This window comes from Ursus arctos, unplaced genomic scaffold (genome assembly GCF_023065955.2).
Source record: "Ursus arctos isolate Adak ecotype North America unplaced genomic scaffold, UrsArc2.0 scaffold_14, whole genome shotgun sequence".
Classification (NCBI taxonomy): Eukaryota; Metazoa; Chordata; class Mammalia; order Carnivora; family Ursidae; genus Ursus; species Ursus arctos.
Window position 1 is genome coordinate 3,424,190 of NW_026622808.1, and position 21,656 is coordinate 3,445,845.

At 41.4% G+C, this 21,656-nt stretch overlaps 1 protein-coding gene and 1 long non-coding RNA gene across 3 annotated transcripts in view; one reads left to right on the forward strand and one right to left on the reverse strand.

The window, feature by feature from the left end:
* Positions 1-2,736, forward strand: part of LOC113271248 (uncharacterized) — a 25,011-nt gene extending 22,275 nt beyond the window's left edge. Inside the window, exon 4 of the long non-coding RNA XR_003322097.4 lies at positions 636-2,736. This is a non-coding gene — a long non-coding RNA (uncharacterized LOC113271248). The remainder of the gene's footprint in view (positions 1-635) is intronic.
* On the reverse strand, positions 907-19,185 carry ZNF286A (zinc finger protein 286A). Of its 2 annotated transcripts, XM_057311308.1 has the most exons (7): positions 19,125-19,185; positions 18,490-18,727; positions 17,234-17,322; positions 13,782-13,896; positions 12,508-12,600; positions 3,955-5,209; positions 907-3,053 (listed from the first exon to the last, which is right to left on the reverse strand). In XM_057311308.1, the coding sequence occupies exons 2-6, from the start codon at positions 18,524-18,526 to the stop codon at positions 3,978-3,980; spliced, it is 1,566 nt and encodes a 521-aa protein (XP_057167291.1). In that variant the 5' UTR covers positions 18,527-18,727; positions 19,125-19,185; the 3' UTR covers positions 907-3,053; positions 3,955-3,977. The 2 variants fall into 2 exon arrangements, with proteins under 2 accessions (XP_057167291.1, XP_026376838.1); XM_026521053.4 differs by having other exon boundaries at positions 907-5,209.
* Positions 19,186-21,656: the final 2,471 nt, after the last annotated feature.

The window sequence follows — 21,656 nt, forward strand, 5'->3', positions numbered from 1 at the left end:
ACTGGGGGGAGTGAGTGAAGTATACACATTTTATGTATAGTCAACTCAATCTACGGGCAAATTATCTGGTTTTTGTAATAACAGAGGTTACATTGTAAAAAATTTAAAGACAATTCAATGAAAACATCTGATTTTTTGAGCACATCAATTAGAACTACAAGGTGACCCATAGATGTCGTGTTATACGTATTACCGCAGGGGTACACACGCTTCCCTCTTGCCAATACAACCTATGGTGAGGGACAGCACATGTGGTTCTGGATCCAAGACTCCCCATTGCAACCTAAAAAGGATTAGGTAAGGAAAGGGAGAAAGCAGGGACAAAGAGCTTCCAACTTGAGTCTTGTTGTGATATTAAAAAGTGAAAACTCATCTAGGAAGATAAAGTTATTAGAAACTTTTAATAGACAGTTGAACTAGTCAGTTGCTGACTAATTTGAATACTGTTTGGTGTTCTTATACAGTACTATTGTTTTAATACTTTGGGTGATGTAATATTGTCCTCCCAAAAGCCAGATGTAATTTAAAACTTACACTGTATCAGTCTACCTGATCCCTTCTAGTTGTAATGGTACTTTTTATAGTAGTCCCTGCTAAATGAGTGGTGCCTTTTTCCCCCATTACCTCCTCTTAAGTGAGTGGCGCCTGCACTTGGCCTGAGGACTCAACACCATTCGGTAGAAACAGCCTTCTTCTACTCTTTAAACTTCTTGCAGAGACATGGGCTGTGGAGGGAATTCCCCAAACCACGTCTTCAGAAGTTGAGAAGCCCAGACGAACAATTCAAAATGTGACTGGTTTCCGGAATGGTATGGAGATAGTTTATGGCTGGTCTATCTTTGCCTCTTAAACTATGCTTAAATTAGGAAACTTCAGAAGCGATTTACAGAAGTTTCTGAGAATAAATAGATAAACAACATCTTTATTGACATTGGACCAATAAGAGCAGCCAAATTTAGTTAGTTTATAGGTAACCAAAAACATTTGAAAAGCAGAACATTAAAACTTCCAAGATTCACGTTGGAGTACAAATACAGTCATATTGAACATCAAACATAAACAGAACAAATACTGAAATGTCAAGGGCCAGATTTCCCAGTAGAACTAACTCAGAGCAAGTCTCTTAACACTACTTAAACTGCAATTATTACAAACTTGAGTCTCTGAAACTATCAGAGAGTTCCTGGTTAAGTGGTACTTAGAAGAGAATAAAGTAGATTCCCCAAGGTCTAAAGGAGGCTGTGTAGGGAGCAGCACCAGATGGAAGCAAGAGCAGGAGAAAGCCCTTCTCTATGATGCACTAGAAAGTAGGATGGTGACAGTTCTTGATCGGTAAACAAAAGGTGTGGAAGACACATTCATTCTTAAGTAATTTCTACCTCACTGATGCTTAGCCACTTACTGCAGACTGAGTTTATATCTCCCCAAATTTATCTTGAAACATAATCCCCAGAGTGATGGTACTAGGAGATGGGGCCTTTGGAAGGTGAATAGGTCATGAGGGCAGAACTCTCAGGAATAGGGTTAGTTGCCCTTACAGAAGAGGCCCGAGCCCCGTTACCCTTTCACCATGCAAAGACATAATAAAAAGATGGTGGTCTCTGAACCAGAAAATAGGTCCTCACCAGACACTGAACCTGGTGGGGCCTTGATCTTGGGACTCCTGTCTCCAGAACTGCCAGCATGTTGTTTCTAAAACCACTCAGTCTGTGGTGAGTTTTTTTGTTCTAACAGCCCAAATGGACTGACGTTTCCTTAAAATCCACATGTATGTATATATTTACAAACATATACATAAAGAGGCTGTTTAATTTGTGAGCCAGGTCTTTTACATGCATTGTCTTATTTAATCCTCACAACCTTACCAGAGAGGTAAGTTTTATTTCCATCTTACAGATGAAGACCCTGAGACCTAGAGACAGCAAGTAGTAAGGTCACATAAAAGCTAAGCGGAGGTGGAGGAGTTCAAACTTGGCTCTGAAAAGCCCAAGTGGGTCTTACTCTGTGAGTCAAAGTTTGGTCCCCAAATGATGAATTTATTTTCACTCAAGTGTTTGTTCCACAGAGAAATACCAAGTTATTTTAGGCTTTGGGGGGAACATACAGTCTCTACCACAACCACTCAACTCTGACATTGCAGCACGAACACATGTAAATGAACGAGTGTGGTCGAGATCCAGCTAAACATTTAGAGACGCAGGCAGAAGGCCGGACTTGGTTGTGGGTCCAGGTCATAACCTGTCAGTTCCTACTTCTGAACATGAATACTGAGTATTAAGGTGAAGAGAGCTGAGCGCCTTTTCCCTTACCCTCTTCCTGTGTCAGCCTCCTACCCTGACTCTCAGACCCTGAGCCCTCCCACCCACCTCCACCCCCGATGTGTTTTTGGTTCTTTCCAAACCTCTTCCCACTCCTTTCAGCTGCATTTCCTATCGTTTTCTTTAATTTCCATCACGGCTGGATTTAACCCATTCATCCTTAATGATCTTGCTCTAAACTCTATTCCTCTAGTTCTCCTTAATAATACAACTAAGGTTTACAGAGAAGGAATTATGAAAAATAACAGAGATAATGTGGAGAAGGCAAGAGCATGGACTGGTTGTTGAATGTTCATGAAGGATAGAATTTAGGAGAAGTCAGAAAACTGTAACTATTTTCCTTCTATCTTTTCTATACTCTTCTTTTCATACAATAGAGTAACAATAAAAACTGACATCTGTATAGTGTTTTCCTAAATATTTATGTGAACTTTTGCTTCTGCGATCCCAATCCCACCACTGGTTTTTGGTCACCCATGTAACTTCTGTGGTTTCATGCCCCTTCTATCTTCTTTAGGGCTCTGGGATATAGCCCAACAAACATATAGGGAGAACAATAAAAACAACAAAAAATGTGGGTAGACATGAAAGCCAGAGAAATGGCAACCTCTTCTTCATGGAGGGAAGCTGCTATCCTCCAGTGAGTCACTGTCCTGTGAACTACTTTCCATATTTGACAGGAAGGTGTGTCCTGGTGTCTCAGAGTTGTTTCAGTTCTCCTTCTTGACTGGGACCCTAAATATAATAACACATTGAACTCATCAATTTTTCAGGCCCTCAACATCCTAGGGGCTTTTTCTCAAAGTGACAGAATAACTGTCAATGAATGAGTTGGAAATGAAATATCCCTAACTCTTTGATTATAGAAAAACCAAGGACTCATTCAATGCCACGGATAAGAAAAGAGGCATTTGACTGAAAACTGCAGTTAAGATTTTGAACCACACTTAACTTCAGGGAAATTCCAAGGAAGTAGAAAATGAAATCTACAGAGCAAAGGGTAAACAAGGACCTAAACTTATGACCAGCATAATCCAAGTGAACATAACTTAGAATCTGCAATACATTCTATTTATGTTCGTCAAATTAGACAGTAGCTTTTGGGCGAGGGAATCCAAAGCATATGTCAACTCTTAACCTTTACATTTTATAGCTAATGTAAAAGAAGTAACCCTCCCTGGAAAAAATGACACCTGTACATCTGGAGATCTACTTTGGCTCCAAAGAGGAACAACTCTGTCTTCCTGATGATAAAGATAGGAGTCCACTACCTACGTTTACAAATAAGAATTTCCTTAAGGAGCAAGAAGCTATAACAAGGCTTTCATGTGACAGAGGGAGGAACCACATTTCACAATGATTATACTGCTATCCACGCCCAAGGATTTCTTGAATTTCCATCAAAGGGTATTTGGCAGTGGTGGTGGGTAGGGGGTGGGGATCAAAATTTGAGATCCCTGGCCAGAAGCTTTCATGATGATCAAATCAACAGATATAAGGAACATTCTATCTATGGCTCAAAACTACATGTGATGCAAGTAAAAGCAGACGCATACAGAATTGGTCCTCAAGCAGCATTTTACGGGTGTTCCACCTAAACACTCAGGTATTTAACACAGTGATAAAGCCAACTTACTTTTCTTCACATTCAGTAATTTTTCAGAGTCGCTCTTCAGTATGAATTCTTTGATGTCTGATGAGGGATGAACTGCACTTAAAGCTTTTCCCACATTCATCACATCTGTAGGGCTTCTCTCCAGTATGAGTTCTCTGGTGTTGAATAAGAGCTGATGAATGAATGAAGGCTTTTCCACATTCATTACATTTGTATGGTTTCTTTCCAATATGAATTCTTTGATGTTTAGCGAAATTTGAGCTCCGGCTGAAGGTTTTCCCACATTCGTTACATTCGTAGGGTTTCTCTCCAGTATGAATTCTCTGATGCTGAACAAGATGTGTGCTCTGACTAAAGGTTTTTCCACATTCGCTACATTCATATGGCTTTTCTCCAGTATGAACTCTCTGATGTTTAGTCAGGGATGAGCAATGGCTGAAGGCTTTCCCGCATTCCTGACATTTATAGGGTTTCTCTCCAGTATGAGTTCTTTGATGTTTAATGAGAGCCGACGAATGAATGAAAGCTTTATCACATTCATTACATGCATAAGGCTTCACTCCAGTATGAATCAGCTGATGCTGCACAAGATGTGTACTTCGATTAAAACCTTTTCCACATTCATTGCATTCATACGGTCTCTCTCCAATGTGAATTCGCTGATGTATCGCAAGGGATGAGCTTTCTGTGAAGGCTTTCTTGCACTCACTGCATTCAAAGAGAATTCGAGTATGAGTTCTCTGATGTTTAGTTAAATTAGCTCTGTGGCTAAAAGATTTTCCACACTCGCTGCAGCTATAGGGCTTCTCTCCAGTATGGACTCTCTGGTGTCGAATAAGCACTGAATGGTAAGTGAAGAGTTCACCGCAATCGTTACATTTATGAGGTTTTTTCTCTTTACAGGTTCTTTGCTTTTTAATTAAGTTTGATTTCTGTTTCAACCTTTTTTCAAGTGTATGGAAGGCATAGGATCCTTTGGGAACTCTGTCTTGAGTGAGAAGAACAGACTTCTGACTAAAGTTTTTCCAATATACATCATGCTCGTGAGCTCTTTCTTCAGCGAGTGAATTCACGTGGGTGAACATTTCTCTCAAGTGCCTCTCCTCATTTCCTTGCTGATTCTCTAACCAATTTTCACATTCAAGAGCTGTTTCCAGATTGGAGTCATAGACACTATTCCTTGTCAGTCTGTCTATTATTGCAGCCTGGCATGATTCGTCTTTGGAAATATCTTGCACTGAAGTTGAATCTTTGCCCTCAGGTTTAGTCTCCAGGTCTGAAAGAAATTGGAAATGCAAATTTCCTTTGTTTTCCGTGCTCAATAAAAGACCGTTCTGTAACAGCTAATCAAGATGAAAAGCATGCTTCGGAGGAGTAAGTGGATTTGACTTTTTAAGATGACTTGCAAAGAGAAGCAAATGGAAGGAAACAAATGCACAATAATATATGTGGAGAAAATGAGTAGACCTTATCCAGGATAGTCAAAAGGGGGAAAAGATGACCAGAAATACAGAAGGAGAGGCGCAGATGAGGCAGTGTATCACTGGATGAGTAGGAATGAGCACATAGATCAGAAGAGGGAAGAAACAAATTCTTATTGAATACCTACTGCAGTAATAAATATGCAGTTATCACTTTAGTGTAGAGGACATTATGATCTCTAGGTTTCCAGGCACCCAGTCCTACTCATGTCCAAATATGCATTCCATTTCCAGTTTAATCTTCCCTAACAATGTTTTTATAATACATCTCTGATCAGAAATCTCCTATGATCTCCCACAGATATAATGGCAAATACATGAGATATTTTATGTACACACGGCTACTTATTGTAACACCTACGGCGATAGCGAAACACTGGTAACATCTCAACATCGATTATAGAGACCTGTTTAAATACACTATGATGTAGACATAAAATGGAGTACTATGCAACTTTTTAAAACGTCAGAAAGATCTCATATATAGATATGAAGTTATCTCCAGGATACATTAAATAATTTTTTTCAAACACCAGCAAGCTGCAAATAAGTGTGTATAGTTTGCTCCTCTTTATGTAGAAAAAATGGGGGAGGGAGATACATATGTATGTACATATTTGGTTATATTAGAAAAAACCAAGGACGGACAAGTGAAATACTAATAAAAATGGTTGCCTACAGGGAAAGTATCAGAATAGAGGAAAGAGGACAGGCAGGGATGGAAGCCAGAGCTCTCTAAATATATCTAATATATTAGAATTTTTACGTCTAAAATAAAAATACTTTATAAAGCCACAGTATTTTAAAGAGAGTGGTGGGTCAAAGGAATAGACAGTTCACTGAAACAGAACAGGAACTTCAGAAAGTTGAGCATTACAATTAATACAAACGTGATATTTTAGTCAACAAAGGATCGTTTGTTTTCCAACAAATGGTGCTATGACAACTGATTACACATTTAGAAGAAAATTAAGTCAGATCTATCCCTCATTCTATACAGCCAAATGAATTCTATTCCTTCACCAAGCAACCCTTCTATCCCTTTATTCAAGTTATCCACTGAATATCTACCCCATGCTAGGCTCTGTGTTAGGCACTGGGGAAAGACGCACGCATATGAGGGGAGAGAGAATTTGGTCTAACATTCGCAAGTGTATATAAAAATGCACCTGTAGTGATTAAGTACTGAGGAATAAAAGGCAAATGACACTATGAAAAAATGTAAGAGGGGAAATCTAGGGAGATGAGGGGAGACTACTCTGAGGAAGTAAATCACGGGGCTGAAATGAAAGTGGGGTTGGAGTTCAGGTGAGTGTCGCAGGTAATCGGTACAAAAGTACAGAGGTGAGCGTTCCAGGGAGAGGGAATGGTATGAACCAAAGCGCCACGGTGAGAGGGACATACAAGGAAAGCACAGTGGTTGAGAGCATGGACTCTGGAATCAGAATGCATGAAGATAATCCCAGCTCTGCCACTTACATGACCTGGGCAAATTATTTAAGCTCTCTATTTCAGTTTCCTTATGCATAAGATGGGCAGTAACAGTACCTATTTCATGAGGAATAATGACAACACCCACCTTAATAAGCATGAAAGGAATATAAACCACTAAAAACTCTGACAGAGCCTAAGTGCTAGTAATTTGATCTAAGGCTGGTGCAGGGGCGTAGGTAGAAAACTCAAAGTATGGTCCATGAACCCCTGGGAAGCCAGAAGTTCAGAACTATGATCAAGATAATGTTTAGATAGTATTTGTCTCTTTCACTGTCTTGTCATTTGCACTGTTACAAAAGTAATCAGGGTAAAACTGCTTCTGACTTAGCACAAATCAGGACAAGGACAACAAATTTACTAGCAGCTGTAGCCTTCCCTGCCATGTACTATCAGTTAAGAAAAAAAGGAGCCAGTTTCACTTAAAAATGTCTTAGGAAACAGTAAACACTATTGATTTTACTAAATTTCAAGCCTTGAGTATATGCCTTTTTAAAATTCTGAACTGATGAAATAGGAAATAATTCATAAAGCAATTCTGTTCATATCAAAGTATGCTGGTTGTCCTGAAGAAAACCACTTGTGGGATCATTTGAGCTGTGAGCTCGACTAGCCACTTTTTTCACGGACCACAATTTTTACTTGGGAGAGTGACTGACAGACAAAATATGTTACTCAAGTTGAGTATTTGACAGATATTTTCTCAAAAATGAACAAAATTGGGGCACCTGGGTGGCTCAGTCATTAAGCATCTGCCTTCGGCTCAGGACGTGATCCCAGAGTCCTGGGATCGAGCCCCACATCGGGCTCCCTGCTCTGCTGGGAGCCTTTTTCTTCCTTTCCCACTCCCCCTGCTTGTGTTCCCTCTCTTGCTGGCTATCTCTCTGTCAAATAAATAAATAAAATCTTAAAAAAAATATGAACAAAATGAGCTTGTCACTTCAAGGGAAACTATCAATAGTATTCAATAAAATTTCAGCTTTTGGGCAGAAATTAGAATTTTGGAAAACCTGTATCAGCTCTTGAGAGCTTGGTAGCTTCTTAGTCCTTAAAGACTTTTCTGATAAGGTCAGTGGTGATAGCAAAAGTTGTGATTTACAAAATACTGCATAATGTAATGTGTCAATACTCAGAAGGTCTATGTAACTCACTGAACTGGTATTTTCCAAAAGATCAATAGATTTTAACAAAAGAGTATAAAAAATTCATGGATCTGGTCCCAGGTGCCACATTATATCTGATCTTTAAGAAAGTAACACTTGCCCAGGGGCACCTGGGTGATTCAGCTGGTTAAACGTTGATTTCGGCTCAGGTCACGATCTCAGGGTCCCGGGATTGAGCCCCATGTTGGGCTCTGCACTCAGTGGGGAGTCTGCTTGAGGATTCTCTTCCTCTGCCCCTCCCCCGCTCACAGGCACACATGCATGCTCTCTCTCAAATAATTAAATAAATCTTAAAAAAAAAAAAAGAAACGAAACTAACACTTATCCAGTTTTGGTGTAGTTATCACAATAGCCACACTTACCTAAAACAGCTATAAAATACTTCTCCCTTTTCCAACTATATATTGGTGTGAGGCTCGGTTTCCTTCACACAAGTCAACCAAAACAACATATCACAACAAACTGCATTCAGAAACAGGAGTGAGAAAATAGATTTGCAAAAATGTAAAACAATGCATTCTTGTCGAAATTTTTTTGCAGCCAATAGGTGTTTTTATAAAATTTATATTATTTGTGTTAACATGTAATGAGTTTTGTTATTTTTTAATGAATTATTTAATAGTTTAAAAATTTTTTCAATATTCACTTCTAATACAGTAAGTATTGATAAATATAACCCAAACATAAAATTTAAGAGTACTTAAAAAAAAAAAAAAAAGCTCTTTAGGGTCCTCAGTAATTTTAAACTTGGTCCTTTGATGCCAAAGTACTTAAGAACCACTAGTTAGAGTACAAAAACAGAGGAAGAGTCGGTATGAGATTAGGTTGTAATAATGAGTAAAAGCCAGATTTTATGACTGTGTAGGACTGAAGGATTTTGGCTGCTACCCTAAAAGCAATGGGAAGACATTGGAATGTTTTAAGCAAAAGGACGACACCATCAGATTTGTACTTTGAAAATATCACTCTCGCTGTGATATAACGACTGGTGTAAATCTATGGGGACAAAGGGAGACTCGAGATTATCACAGTGGTCCAGGCAAACAAGAGAGAGACGGAGGGATGTTAACAATGAAAAAATATTTACAGAATGGTTGGATAAATGCAAAGTTGAAATGGATAAAGGAGAGATGGAAGTGTAAAAACTGTTCATAGATTTCTGGCTTGTGCAATTTGATAAGATGGTGAGTGTCATTAAGACACTAAGTGGAAAAGGATCCTAGTGAGAGGATGGAGAATTTGGGCCTACATCAGGCACTCAGTTTTATTGGGTTTTTTTTTAGAGAGAACGCACATGAGTGGCAGGGGGCAGAGAGGGAGAGGAGGAATCCTAAGCAGGCTCTACACTGGGCTGGATCTCACAACCATGAGATCATGACCTGAGCAGAAATCAAGAGTTGTAGGTTTAACCAACAGCCACCTAGTTGTCCCTAGGCCATCAGTTGTAAGCATGCTGTATTGAGAAGACTTGAACATAAGCACATGGAGACATCAAATACTAACACAAAGGTTTAGAACAGGAGGCCGAAGGAGAGATCTGGGCTGGAAACACAAATTGGGGATTCGCCTAGATAGAGCTGATAATTTGGTTATGGGAGAAAGCAGAGGCTGCAAACAGGTGACCAGTGGGACAAATGTGACCCTCAGACATGTTTTGTTTGGCCCACACTGTTTACGCAAATTTTTGAGATTAGTGACAACATTTAAAAATGGGGAGAGTTCACACAGAAATTCAAATTTGGGGTTTCTCTTGGAGGAAAAAAAAAAGAGAAGCATATTGCATGACAACAACCAACTGGAGCAAAGACTGGCAACTACAGCTCGCCGCTGTTTTTCTAGATAAAGTTTTATTGGAACACAACCATACCCATTCAGTTTTGAACTGTCTGTAACTGCTCTCCACGCTACCATGATAGACTGAGGGCTTGCAGCGGACTGCATGTCTCCCAAGATAAATTGTTCACTATAGAGCCCTTCACATAAGAAAATTTGCCAGCTCCTGAGCTAGAGGTAATGGAGTAATGGCTACTCCTTTCAGTTGAGGTGTGTGTTCTCCCAGTTTATCAGTCCCACCCTGCTTACCCTGCTTGCTTCACTCAGGTATGTTACCTGCTGTCCCATGTAGACACTCAAGTTTATGATTCCAAGTATACAGAAGGACGAGAGATTAAAACCAAGCCTGGAGCATTTCAAACATTCAACTGTTCAGAAAAGAAAGCTAAAGAAGATACAACGAGAGAAGAGGTGATTCCAAATGATTAAAGGACAAATATAATAGAAGAGAACAGAAGCAAATATTTTTTCATCTTGGAGGGAGAACTTTCAAAGCACTCATCAAAAATCAGAAAACATAGAAGATTGCAATGGATTAAATTTGTACATTAAAAGGCACAGCAAAGCCGAACAGCAGAAACTAGAAAAAATGTCTCACAAGGAATAAATGCCTAATGTATGATGAGTTCTAGAACATTCAGAAAATGGCAATATCTCCCACATAAGAAGGGAGAAGGGTGGTGAATAGGCAAGTCACAAAAACTGACAGGCCTGCAAGGGGAAACAGACCTACATATAATCACGGGGGAAGATTTTAAAACTCAGTATTCCAAAGAACAAGAAGGTTTTTAAAAGCAGAATATTAAAGCAAGATTTCCTTTTAGGGAAATACATACTATAAAGTATAATAATTCAAACAATGTGTCACTGCAGCACAGATAGACAAGTAAACCAGAGGGCCTAGAAACAGACCGATATATATATGGGACCAGAATTTACCAGAATTCGTGTTACAGATCTGTGATAAAACATAGATTTTTTTCAATAAAGGATGCTGGACTATCAGCTTTAAGCATGGGAAAAAGATAAAAGTAGTTCCTTGGGGCGCCTGGGTGGCACAGCGGTTGAGCGTCTGCCTTCGGCTCAGGGCGTGATCCCAGTGAAGTTTAAAAAAACTGGATTACAAAATAAAAAGTGTAACGTAACACTATACGCACGTAATTGTTTCTTGACATGTGTATATGTGTATGTGTGTACACACACACACGCACACACATTAGAATGATTCACCCCAACTAGTTATTTCTAGGGAGAAAGCAAATAAAAGGACTTTAAATCTATAACATTTTCTTCTTTTTTTTTTTAAGAAACTTTTTTTTTTTTTTTACGATTTTATTTATTTATTTATTTTAGAGAGAGTGGGAGCAGAAGTGGGGATGGGGCAGAGGGGGAAGGAGAGAATCTCAAGCAGACTTCCCGCTGAGCACAGAGCCCGACATGGGGCTCAATCTCGCGACCCTGAGATCATGACCTGAACCGAAATCAAGAGTTGGATACTTAATCAACTGTGCCACCCAGGCGCCTCATGGTTAGCATTTTTTTTTTTAAAGATTTTATTTATTTATTCGACAGAGATAGAGACAGCCAGCGAGAGAGGGAACACAAGCAGGGGGAGTGGGAGAGGAAGAAGCAGACTCATAGCGGAAGAGCCTGATGTGGGGCTCGATCCTACAACGCCGGGATCACGCCCTGAGCCGAAGGCAGACACCCAACCGCTGTGCCACCCAGGCGCCCCTCATGGTTAGCATTTTTTAACAATATGTTTTAATTAAAGTATGTACATTGTTTTTTTTAGACATGATGGTATTATACACTTAGCAGGCTACAGCATCATATAAACATAATTTTTACATGCAACGGGAAACCAAAAAATTCATTTGGCTTCCTTTATTGCAACACTTGCTTCACTCTGGTGTTCTGGAACCAAACCCACACTATCTCCAAGGTATGCCTGTATGTGTTTGCCCCAAGACATGGAAAACATACATAGCGGCACTCTTCATACAGCCCCAATCTGGAAACCTCCCCAGATGCCCATCTCCAGAGAATGGATAAACTGGTATATTTACATAATGAAAGACTGTACAAACAAACAGAATGAACTACAATTACAAGCAATGACTGGCTGCATCTCACAGTAATGTTCAGTGAAGAAAGCCAGACGTTGGAACATAGTCTGTACGAAGTTCGAGAATAGTCAAAACTAATCTATGGTGTTAGAAGTTAGGACAAGGTCACCCTCGGAAGGAATGAAGTGACGAGAGTACTTCTAGGCTGGTAAGGTTGCTTCTTCATCTGGGCACCAGTTACAGGAATGTGTTCCTTTGTGAAAATTCACAGAACTGTGCGGTTAAGATGTTTTTAGTTTATATTGCCAAACAGAGAAAGAAACAAAGGCAAAAGAAGCAAAATATTACCATATGTTTGATTCTGACAGTGAATGCATATGTGTTACTTTTTTATTACTTAAAATGCTCTATCATTTAAAATAAGACGTTTAAAAAAATAAAAGCACATAGGCATTTCTAATATTCTTACTTAAGCACTGAAAAGCGCTCCCTTTTCACCGTCCTAGGGGGCTATTATTTCTCCTGTATCTGACTCACCCGGATAGCTGCTTTTGGGGGCTTTTCTCTCAAGCATCAGTGGTTCTTTTCCGTTCTCCAAATTGTAGTTCTCAGGTCTGGAAACTGGAAGCCCTGCTCGTTTAAAAAAGAAAGAACAATAAAAAGAAACAGGACTTAAGTATTTGTGATGGGTACAAAGCATAGACCCAACTCTGTGATCGACAAGGACAGGATGTTACAGCAAGATCAGGAATGAGGGAGGATGGGCCTCTGAATGCAGCTTAAAATATCTGCGGCAAGAGTCAGGGTCTGGTAAGGAGCTTATATGCATTGGAAAAGGCAAGTGTTTTTGCCTGTCAAAAAGAAGAGAACTTTTCAGGGCGCCTGGCAGGCTCAGTCCACAGAGCATGTGACCCTTGATCTCAGGGTCGTGAGTTCAAGCCTCACGTTGGGCATAGAGCTTACTTTAAAAAAGAGAGAGAGAGAAGAGAATTTCTCTTTGTTTCTCTACTGAGGAAGTTCCAGGGAGACACTGCAGGTGAGTCCTTGGCTTCGGGAAGAAATGGAGAAAGTGGGACCTCCGTGGCAGCACCAAAAAGGTGTGACTGGTGACTAGAGTTTTTGTCTTCTAATGGTTTTTCCCCTTCTTCCTTCTTCAGTTACCAGAACCCACTTTCTCAGGGAATTCATTACACAAGCACAAAATTAATTTAAGGCAAAAAGCATTCAACTGGAAAATGATGGCAACAAATTAAGGGTCCAGATCTAACTTATAACGTTCATGTGTAAATATCACTGGGAAGAGTTATCATAGTTTCTTCCACCGCCACGTGAACACATACATGTGCACGTGTGCATATGCACACCCCCCAGAGAGGTGACCACACTGGCTAGAGAGTATTCTCTCTAACTGGAAGAACCATGTAACCTCAGAGCTGCCAATGGCCGTCTTTGCCACATGGGGAAATCCTAAGAATAAAGCTAATACAGGGCAAAGCCAAGCCACGTGTTTAAAAAAATAAATAAAGGAAATTTCTGTCAATACACATGATTCCCTGAATCAAGATTTTTTTATCCCCTTTAAGCAGTGTGAATTAGGTTTCTGTCATTCGAATCCAAAGAATTTTGATACGAAACAAGCACAAACATTTCACCAAGAACTAGGGCAGGAACAGATTTTCTCTGGGCCCAAAGGGATCAATACTTTATGATTTCTGAATGTAAAAGGGAGCTTCGTTAAGCTACTTCATTTCAATAATGTAGTGATGTCCCCAGACGCAGATTCCAGAGTCACGGTGAGAAACCATCCTTACAAAGCGAGACCAGGTTCCTATAGTTCTCCAGCATGACCTCCCTTTGTGTAGGATCCAGCTTCCCCCACTCCTCTGGGGTAAAGTCCATGGCCACGTCCTTGAATGTCACTGATGCCTAAGACACAAACATACTTTGGTTCACCATCTCTCACTCGACAGATTCAATTTCACCCCCCAGTTTCTGCTGGCCCTAGACTAGATGCAGGACGAGAAATGATTGTGGTAAACGACGAGCATTCGAATGTATTCAGATTTGGAATACTCTATGTGAAGTCACTAGGTATCAATTATGTGCCAGGCACGCTGTGCTGGATCCAGTATGAGAGCCAAAAGAAGACAGACTATGGTTTCTCTGTTGAGACTGTCATCTTTCTGGGGAACAAAGAGTTAAAACATGAACCAACGGGTCAACAATGCAATTTGGCGAAGTAAACAAAATTTGGGCAGAGGAAAAAGGCATGCCTGAGTCATTCTCTTTGTGAGTCCCCAGTAAAAACTTAAAGAATCAATCTAGCCAAAAAGAAGATGATTTGAAATATGGAACTTGGAAATGAAGAAGTCATGCAATGAAAAGATTGGCAGCGAGCGCCAAATCCAGTCAAACACGGGATTCAAGGCAAAAAGCATTAAACGGGGGGGGGGGGGGGGTGCCTGGGTGGCACAGCAGTTGAGCATCTGCCTTCGGCTCAGGGCGTGATCCCGGCGTTATGGGATCGAGCCCCACATCAGGCTCCTCCGCTATGAGCCTGCTTCTTCCTCTCCCACTCCCCCTGCTTGTGTTCCCTCTCTCGCTGGCTGTCTCTATCTCTGTCAAATAAATAAATAAAATCTTTAAAAAAAAAAAAAAAAAGCATTAAACGGGAAACTAACAGGAACAAATTAACTGAAGGTACAGATATAACTTATAAATGTTCCTGTGTAACCATCATAGGACCAAGTTTATATAACAAATTTCTTCGGGAAATCAAAATATATAAAAGCTGTAATAAATTATAATAAGTGAAGTAAATATTAACTTTTGGAGACTCTGAATGGAGAGTATACAAAAAATCTTTTTACTATTTACAACATTTATTTAAGTCTAAAATTACTTCAAAATAAAGTTTCCAAAGTGGAAATAATCTGAGATTGAAATAACAAGAACAAAACAAGCCAAGAATTATCCTTGGAAAATAAAATAAAATCTAAAAATCATTAAGGAGCCACTAAGTAGGCAAGATATTATGAGGAAAAAATGACCTTGATCCTATAATCTACATATCTATAGCTAAAATGACACTCAATACGCATCAATTTGCAAACCATGAAAACAAAAAACCAGAACAAAAAATGCAAACAATGGCACAAAAAGAAAATAAAAAAGAATAAAGAAAGCATAATAAACAAATTATAAAAATCATGTGGCAAGAAAAATTTGAAACATAAAAGTAATTCATGTGAATTAGTTCATTTACCTTACAAAAACTTTTTTTTTTTAAAAAAAAAACCCCACATCCTATCTACAGAAAGGACACTCAAACGAAAATCCCAAAGTTGGGGATGAGAGGGAAGTGGAAAGAGATACACACCAAACTGTTATGCTCAGTAGGGAGAGGGGGAGGGCTGAATTTGGGGGAGCAAGTAATATTGTCTTTTTATTTATATATGTCTGTGCTGTTCACCTGGTAACAGTGAGCAAGAATTAACACTTTAATATTTTTAGAAATCTATTAAGTTAAAAATAAAAAAAAAAAATAGCTCAGGCAAATTCTAGTAAGAAAAGTAGTTGTTAGCATCAAACAAAATCTAATGCAAGGCAAAAGACAGGTTTTTTTTTTTTTTATTTCCATAAAAGGTTTAATCCACCTTGAAGCTGGAACAGTCTTGAATCCATTACCAAATGCTGAAATGTATAAAGCATCCACCCTTCCTGTTACCTACACCCCGATTCTCCTCTGGCCACTATGCCTGGCTACTGTTAGTATAGTTCAGGTTATACTGATTCCATCCCTGACTCATGGGTGGGGTGTGTGCTTGGATGAATGTGTGCAGGTATATTTCCGACATCTAACCAATTAACTAGAGAATTACAATTTTATTTGGCCAATAGTGGTGCCAGAACGTACCTAATACCCGCTCAAGAGTTCATTCCAGGACTTGGGCTAGAAAGACTAGGAGAGAAGATGTCTTTTTTTCTCTGGTCTTCAACACAGGAAGATGTAAGCCTAAATTTGTTGGGAACAGGCACTAGGAAAAAAAGCCTGTTTGAGAGCAAAACCCAGTGGTGGGGGGGACCTCAATGAAATGGAGAGAATACGTGCTAATAATATTACTGTTTGGGTTCTATTTCTAGCCACACCTGGATTTTTCAGTCATGTTACTCAATAACTTTTTGCTTAAGCCAGTCTGAATTTTCATGAGCTGCAACTTAAAACTTCTTGACTGATAAGTCTTCAATACTCATGTACGGCAGTTGAGAAACCAACAGAAATAAGCAAGTAAATAAGGATCCCGAGAAGGGGCGCCTGGCTGGCTTGCTCGGGAGAGCATATGACTCTTGATCTTGGGGTCGTGAGTTCGAGCCCCATGTTGGGTGTGGAGATTGCTTAAATAAATAAAAAAACTTGAAAAAAATTAAAAAAAAAAAAAAAAAGGATCCTGAGAAGTCACTTCTCAAACAGTACCAATATGTAATGTCTACTTTCTACACTCTGGATTAGAGTAGCAGAAAGACAGGCTAACGGAGGTATGGCACACACATCATGGAGAGCTCTTTTCTCCTACCCAACTTCTTTCCATGAAAACTTACAAATATACAAAAAAATTGGGAGACTAACACACTATGCACCCATACAGTACAACCACCACTCAAAGTCAACGAGTCTTGATATATTCTCTTGGGGAGGGGGGACTGGAAAGCAAGCTGCAGATGTAACACTTCACCTCTAAAACACTTCAGTGTTCATCATCTTGGAGGGCTGAATTCTAACTCTTTAAATTAAACCTTCCACAGACTTTCCCTTTCTAGCACTTCCTTGAACTATCTGAATACTTGTTTTCATAATTCGCTTCAGCATTTAAGGTACTTTTTAAAAATTTCTATTTAACAGTCATATGTATGTTGTTTCCCCTAGACAGACATGTATTTTAATAGGTACATACCACATTTTCTTTTAAAATAGTTTCCTATGTCATTCAAGCACAGAAATAAGCATTAAAGTTCAAAGAAGGGCGATGCTTTCTACATGCCTATTGATAATGACAACAGATACTAGGTGGAGAAGTTACTATGAGTACGGAGAAGACATTTTCTACTGAGTCCATTAGATACCCAAGCAGTCTCTTAGAACTGGAACTTAGCTCTCTATACTGGCTCTAGCGGACAAAGAAACTCCACATCAAAGACAAGGGAGTGCATCTGTACTCCGAGAAATAGGGGGTATTTTTAATAATCAGTAGACACTCACACTCACCTGGGATCTGGCTGTGAGGCGCAGAGCTGCCACTTCTCCCTCTTCCGTGCTCTGCTCTTGCGAAAAGGGAGAATCCTGGGAAGACAGAGCTAAGGGCAAGAAAGCAGTAATGACGGGGCCTACATCCATCTTGTGACTCAGATTTACAAGTCTAAAATTCCCTCCACCATACTAATGGTGTTCCCTACAAACACTGTAACAGAAGGGAGCCCCAAACAACCCAGGATCCCGGGATCGCGGAGAAATGCCCAGAAGTGTTGCTACTCAGGACTCAAATTCACTCGTTTGCTATAATTCTAACACATTCTGGAAAGATGGACTCTCTGATTTAGAAATAAAACCTAGTCAGTTTTCTCCCTGAGCTTAATGTCCATACCAGACAAACAGGCTCAATAGGTTTCAAAAATCACCATGTAAGCTTATTTAAAACGAAGACTGCTATATCCCACCTCCAAATAATTATCATTAGTTGAGTCTATGGTGCAATCTAGAAATCTAACAGGCGCTCAGGAAGGGTAATTCGATGTAGGAGGTCATAGGCCAAACTTCAACCAAGACTGCTCTAGTAAACTGAAAGTCAGTCACTGACTTCTAGGCCCGTTTTCACCTATATAACAAAAGATGATTTGCTTTTTGGGGCGCCTGGCTGGCTCAGTCGGTTAATCCGTCTGCCTTCAGCTCGGGTCATGACCTGAGGGTCCCGGGACGGAGCCCCGCCTGGCCTGGGGCTCCCTGCTCAGCGGGAAGCGTGCTTCTCCCTCTTCCTCTGCCTCTCTCTCCGCTCATGCTCTCTCTCTAAAATAAATTTTAAAAATCTTTTAAAAAATGATTTGCTTATTGAAATCACATGGTAATCTTGCTAAGTGGCATAAAACGTGTGGAAAATATTTTTGCCAACCAAAAAGCTAAATTCCCAGACCCATGATTGAAGCTAGGATGGCAGAATCATCTGGGAGGAAGAACGTGGGAGAAAAAGTAATCGAGGCTCTGCTCACGCCTTAGAAGCTAACCTTCCGCTCGGATTTTGAGGGTGGCTTTGAAGGGTCCATTGTGCAACCAGGTGGAGAAGCGAGAGGGGTGGATCCCATACCAAGCCCTTCGTGCACTCTCCAAGAGCCCATCGGTCCCCCAGACAAAGGAGCCGGACAGCACTCTCCGCCAAGAGCCACCTCCTGCGACGCAACTGATTTCCCTTCAGGAGGAAAGAATTTCGCCCTTCCACAACACAAGTTCAGCAACACTTGAGCAACTCTTACCTCTCTTCTCCGGCATGTCGGCCAAGTCGGTCTCCATGATCACCACCTGCTCCCCGTTCTGAATATTCCGATCTCCGCCCCAGTTCAGACTTCTCCCGGCAGCACAGTGAGAAGCCCCCTCGGCCTCGGCGTCCTCCTTCCTGCCTTTCCTCCGGGGGCTCTGCTGGAAGGCTCCGATCAGGGCGGGTCGGGTTTCTTCCTCACTCTCGAGCCTGGCTCGGTCCTACGAGGCCGGAACCTGGAAACCCAGGGACAGCATCCCTGAGGCTGGGTGCCAGGTGCCTGTCCCTGCCGCCTGCAGCTGTCCCTGGGGGCACCGAGCGGCTGCAAGGGACCAGCCAGGTACCAAGCGCGCAGACAAATCCTGCCGCGCTCCGGGCTCTCCCCGAAGCCCCGCGACGGCCCCGCGCCCCGCCCCTCGCGCACCAGCCGGCACCGCGCTCGCACCCGCGTCTCGGGGAGGCGGTAGCCGCCGGAGGGATTCGGGCCGGAGCGCAAAGGGATGGGGTTCATGGTCCGCCCTCGAGGTCCCTTCCACAAACGCCTACTCCAGCCCCGACTCGGCACGAACTGATGCCCCAGGGGCCACCACCCAGGCTGAGCGGAGAAGAGCGCCATGGGAACATCCAACTCACCTCCCATCCCAGGCCTGACAAAGGCTACGAACTTCTTGGGCCAGCTCGGAGTCGCGCATGCGTCAGAAAGAGCGGGGCAAGGCTGGCAGGCCTCAGCCAGCCCCGGAACTACCAATCCCAGAAGCCCCTGGGAGCTGCCAGACTCCGCTTCTCTGCAGGTGGGAGCACACGTGGCGCGGTTGGGAGAATCGATGGAGCTGTGGTCTCCTTCCCTCTCGCGAGAGTATCGGGCCGCATCGCTGGTGTCGGATTCACCCAGGAGAGAGCGCGAACGCCCGAGAGACTGAGCAGAGTTGGTATCGGTACCCGAGCTTTGTCTGCTCGTGGGACTGCAGCGCAGTGCTTAGGGCCCTACTGCTGAGGAGTTCAACCCTAATGACAAACTCTAAGCTATATTAGAGTATATGGCTTTTCCCATATTTTTGTCCTCCCCAAACTCATCCTTTGCCTTTAAGCAACGTGAAAGGTGTAGTTTTGGAGAACAGCAGGTTGTCTACCCAAGGCGATGTTCGTGCATTCATAAGACTGCTTTGTGATACTGAAAATTAACTTGTGTGAAATAGATGAGTTGAAAAGACTCAGTCAGTTTAAACAAATTGGAGCAGCAGATTCTTTGCAGCCGTAAAAAGTTATTCAAATTTATCAAAAGAGGTTGTTTGTTCAATGGACCGTGGTTCGTCTCTAATACTGCTCTTCCACTAACCTACCCACCCCAAACTCCAAAACATCTAAGCTGCTCTTCCTCTTCTCAGTGAATGGTTTTCACTGTCCACAAACCCATCTGCAAAAGCCGGACCCAGAAAATCCTCAACTCTTCCTTTTCACTATTTTTCTCCAAGTTCCTATTCATTATATTTTTAAACAACTCTCCAATTTGACCATCGCTATTCTCACTGGCATTACCTTATTTCTGGCCACCACCATTTCACTAGGATTACACTCAGTCTCCTGAGTGATTTCCGTGACTCCAGTTTTCTCTCCCACTGGTCCACTCTCCACACTTCCTGGCTAGTGATCATTCTAGAGCAAGAATATAATGTGATTTTACTGCTTACAACTTTTGAAATGGTTTTCAAAACCTTTGGGGAAAGATGGTTTTTAGTCCCCATGAGAAGACACCCCTTCTCTGGCTCCCATTATCTAATGTGGCTCTCACCTTTGTGTAATTCCCTCTTCTTGTGTAATCCCCTCTTCTTGAGTGTGAGTAGGACCTGTGACTCACTGTTAAACAATTGAACACACCAAAGGTGACAAGTCTAATGCTTCTTGGTTGGAAACTCCTTGCTGGCTTTGATGAAGCAGGGGTTGATGTTGGGGGGACTCACGTGACAAGGAACTGTGGTTGGACTTCAGCCAATAGCTAGTAAGAACCTAAACCCTGTCAACAACCTCGTGGTGCTTGGAAGTGAATCATTTCTGGTAGAGTCTTCACATGAGAACCCAGTCCTGGCTGACACCTTAATAGCTGGCTGCAGAGGACCCAGTTAGGCTGTGCTCAGACCTCACCCACAGATACGGTGTGATAGTAAATGTATGCTGTTTCGAGCTACTAAGTATATAGTAATATTGCTATGCAAAGAAATATTACTAATACAGCATCCTAAGGTAAATGGCTAGCTCCTTTCCCAAAACCCAACCTGAATATCCTTTGGAAGGAGGGAGGTTGTTGAATTTGAGAAACTATTGAAAAACTGATTGGAAGCCCTCTGGAAGATAGATGGCTACAGTTGGTCCTAGGGGTGTGTGTGTGTGTGTGTGTGTGTAGGTGGGGAGGGAATGGCAGCAGCAATGAAAGACAGATGCCACAAGGAGACTGAAAGGAGATGCTATAGGGAGTGGGGGTGCTTTTTGGTGTTTTGTTGTGCTCCTTTCCATCTACTCCCACATTGCCCTGGGTAATTCTTTGCCGGCTCCTTCCCCTAGAGGTGGGCTGGGAGAAGAGTGGATATTAATAGATGCAAGCATATCCGCCTCAAATGGTTTTATTGAGCCTTCTCCCACCCTGACACACACACACAAACACACAAAATGAACCAGGCAATTACTGTAAAAAAAAAAAAAAAAAAGGTAGAGATAGAGAGTTTCTCTGAGGGATAAGATCATCTGGTAGGAAGAAAGTAGTAAATGCAGAGTGGTCTTGCCCAAATTTTAATGCCAGAGATTCTCTGCTTTTAAAATACCACAAATCCCCCTAAGTACCTCTTGCCCTGTCCACATACAAACATTTGATCTACAGCTTGGGCCCTTCCTGGTGAGTTGCAGAAGATCTAGGAAACACTCCAGGGCTTGGTTCCCTTCCCTTCCTGTACTACCAGCTTATAACCTGGGCCTGGAGAGTATGGGTTTACAGGGGGAAAAAATACCTGAAGAACTCTGTTGCTGTAAAAAGAAAACAAACTGAACAATTTATAGACGATAAAGCAGAATTAGTGGACTATTTAGGATAAAATATATGTAATTTTAAAAAGCTATCCTAAAAGATAAAGGAGGACATAAGAAATGTTTAGCAAGAACTTATCATAAAAACAAAAC

What these genes read in the sequence shown, in the direction of transcription:
- ZNF286A (XM_057311308.1), bottom strand. Translation starts at nt 18,526, where the DNA reads ATGGAGACCGACTTGGCCGACATGCCGGAGAAGAGAG. An exon ending in GCCTCACAGCCAGATCCCAG is followed by an intron (nt 13,897 to 17,233) that starts GTGAGTGTGAGT and finishes TTTGTGTCTTAG; the next exon opens with GCATCAGTGACATTCAAGGA. An exon ending in CCCCAAAAGCAGCTATCCGG is followed by an intron (nt 5,210 to 12,507) that starts GTGAGTCAGATA and finishes AATTTCTTTCAG; the next exon opens with ACCTGGAGACTAAACCTGAG.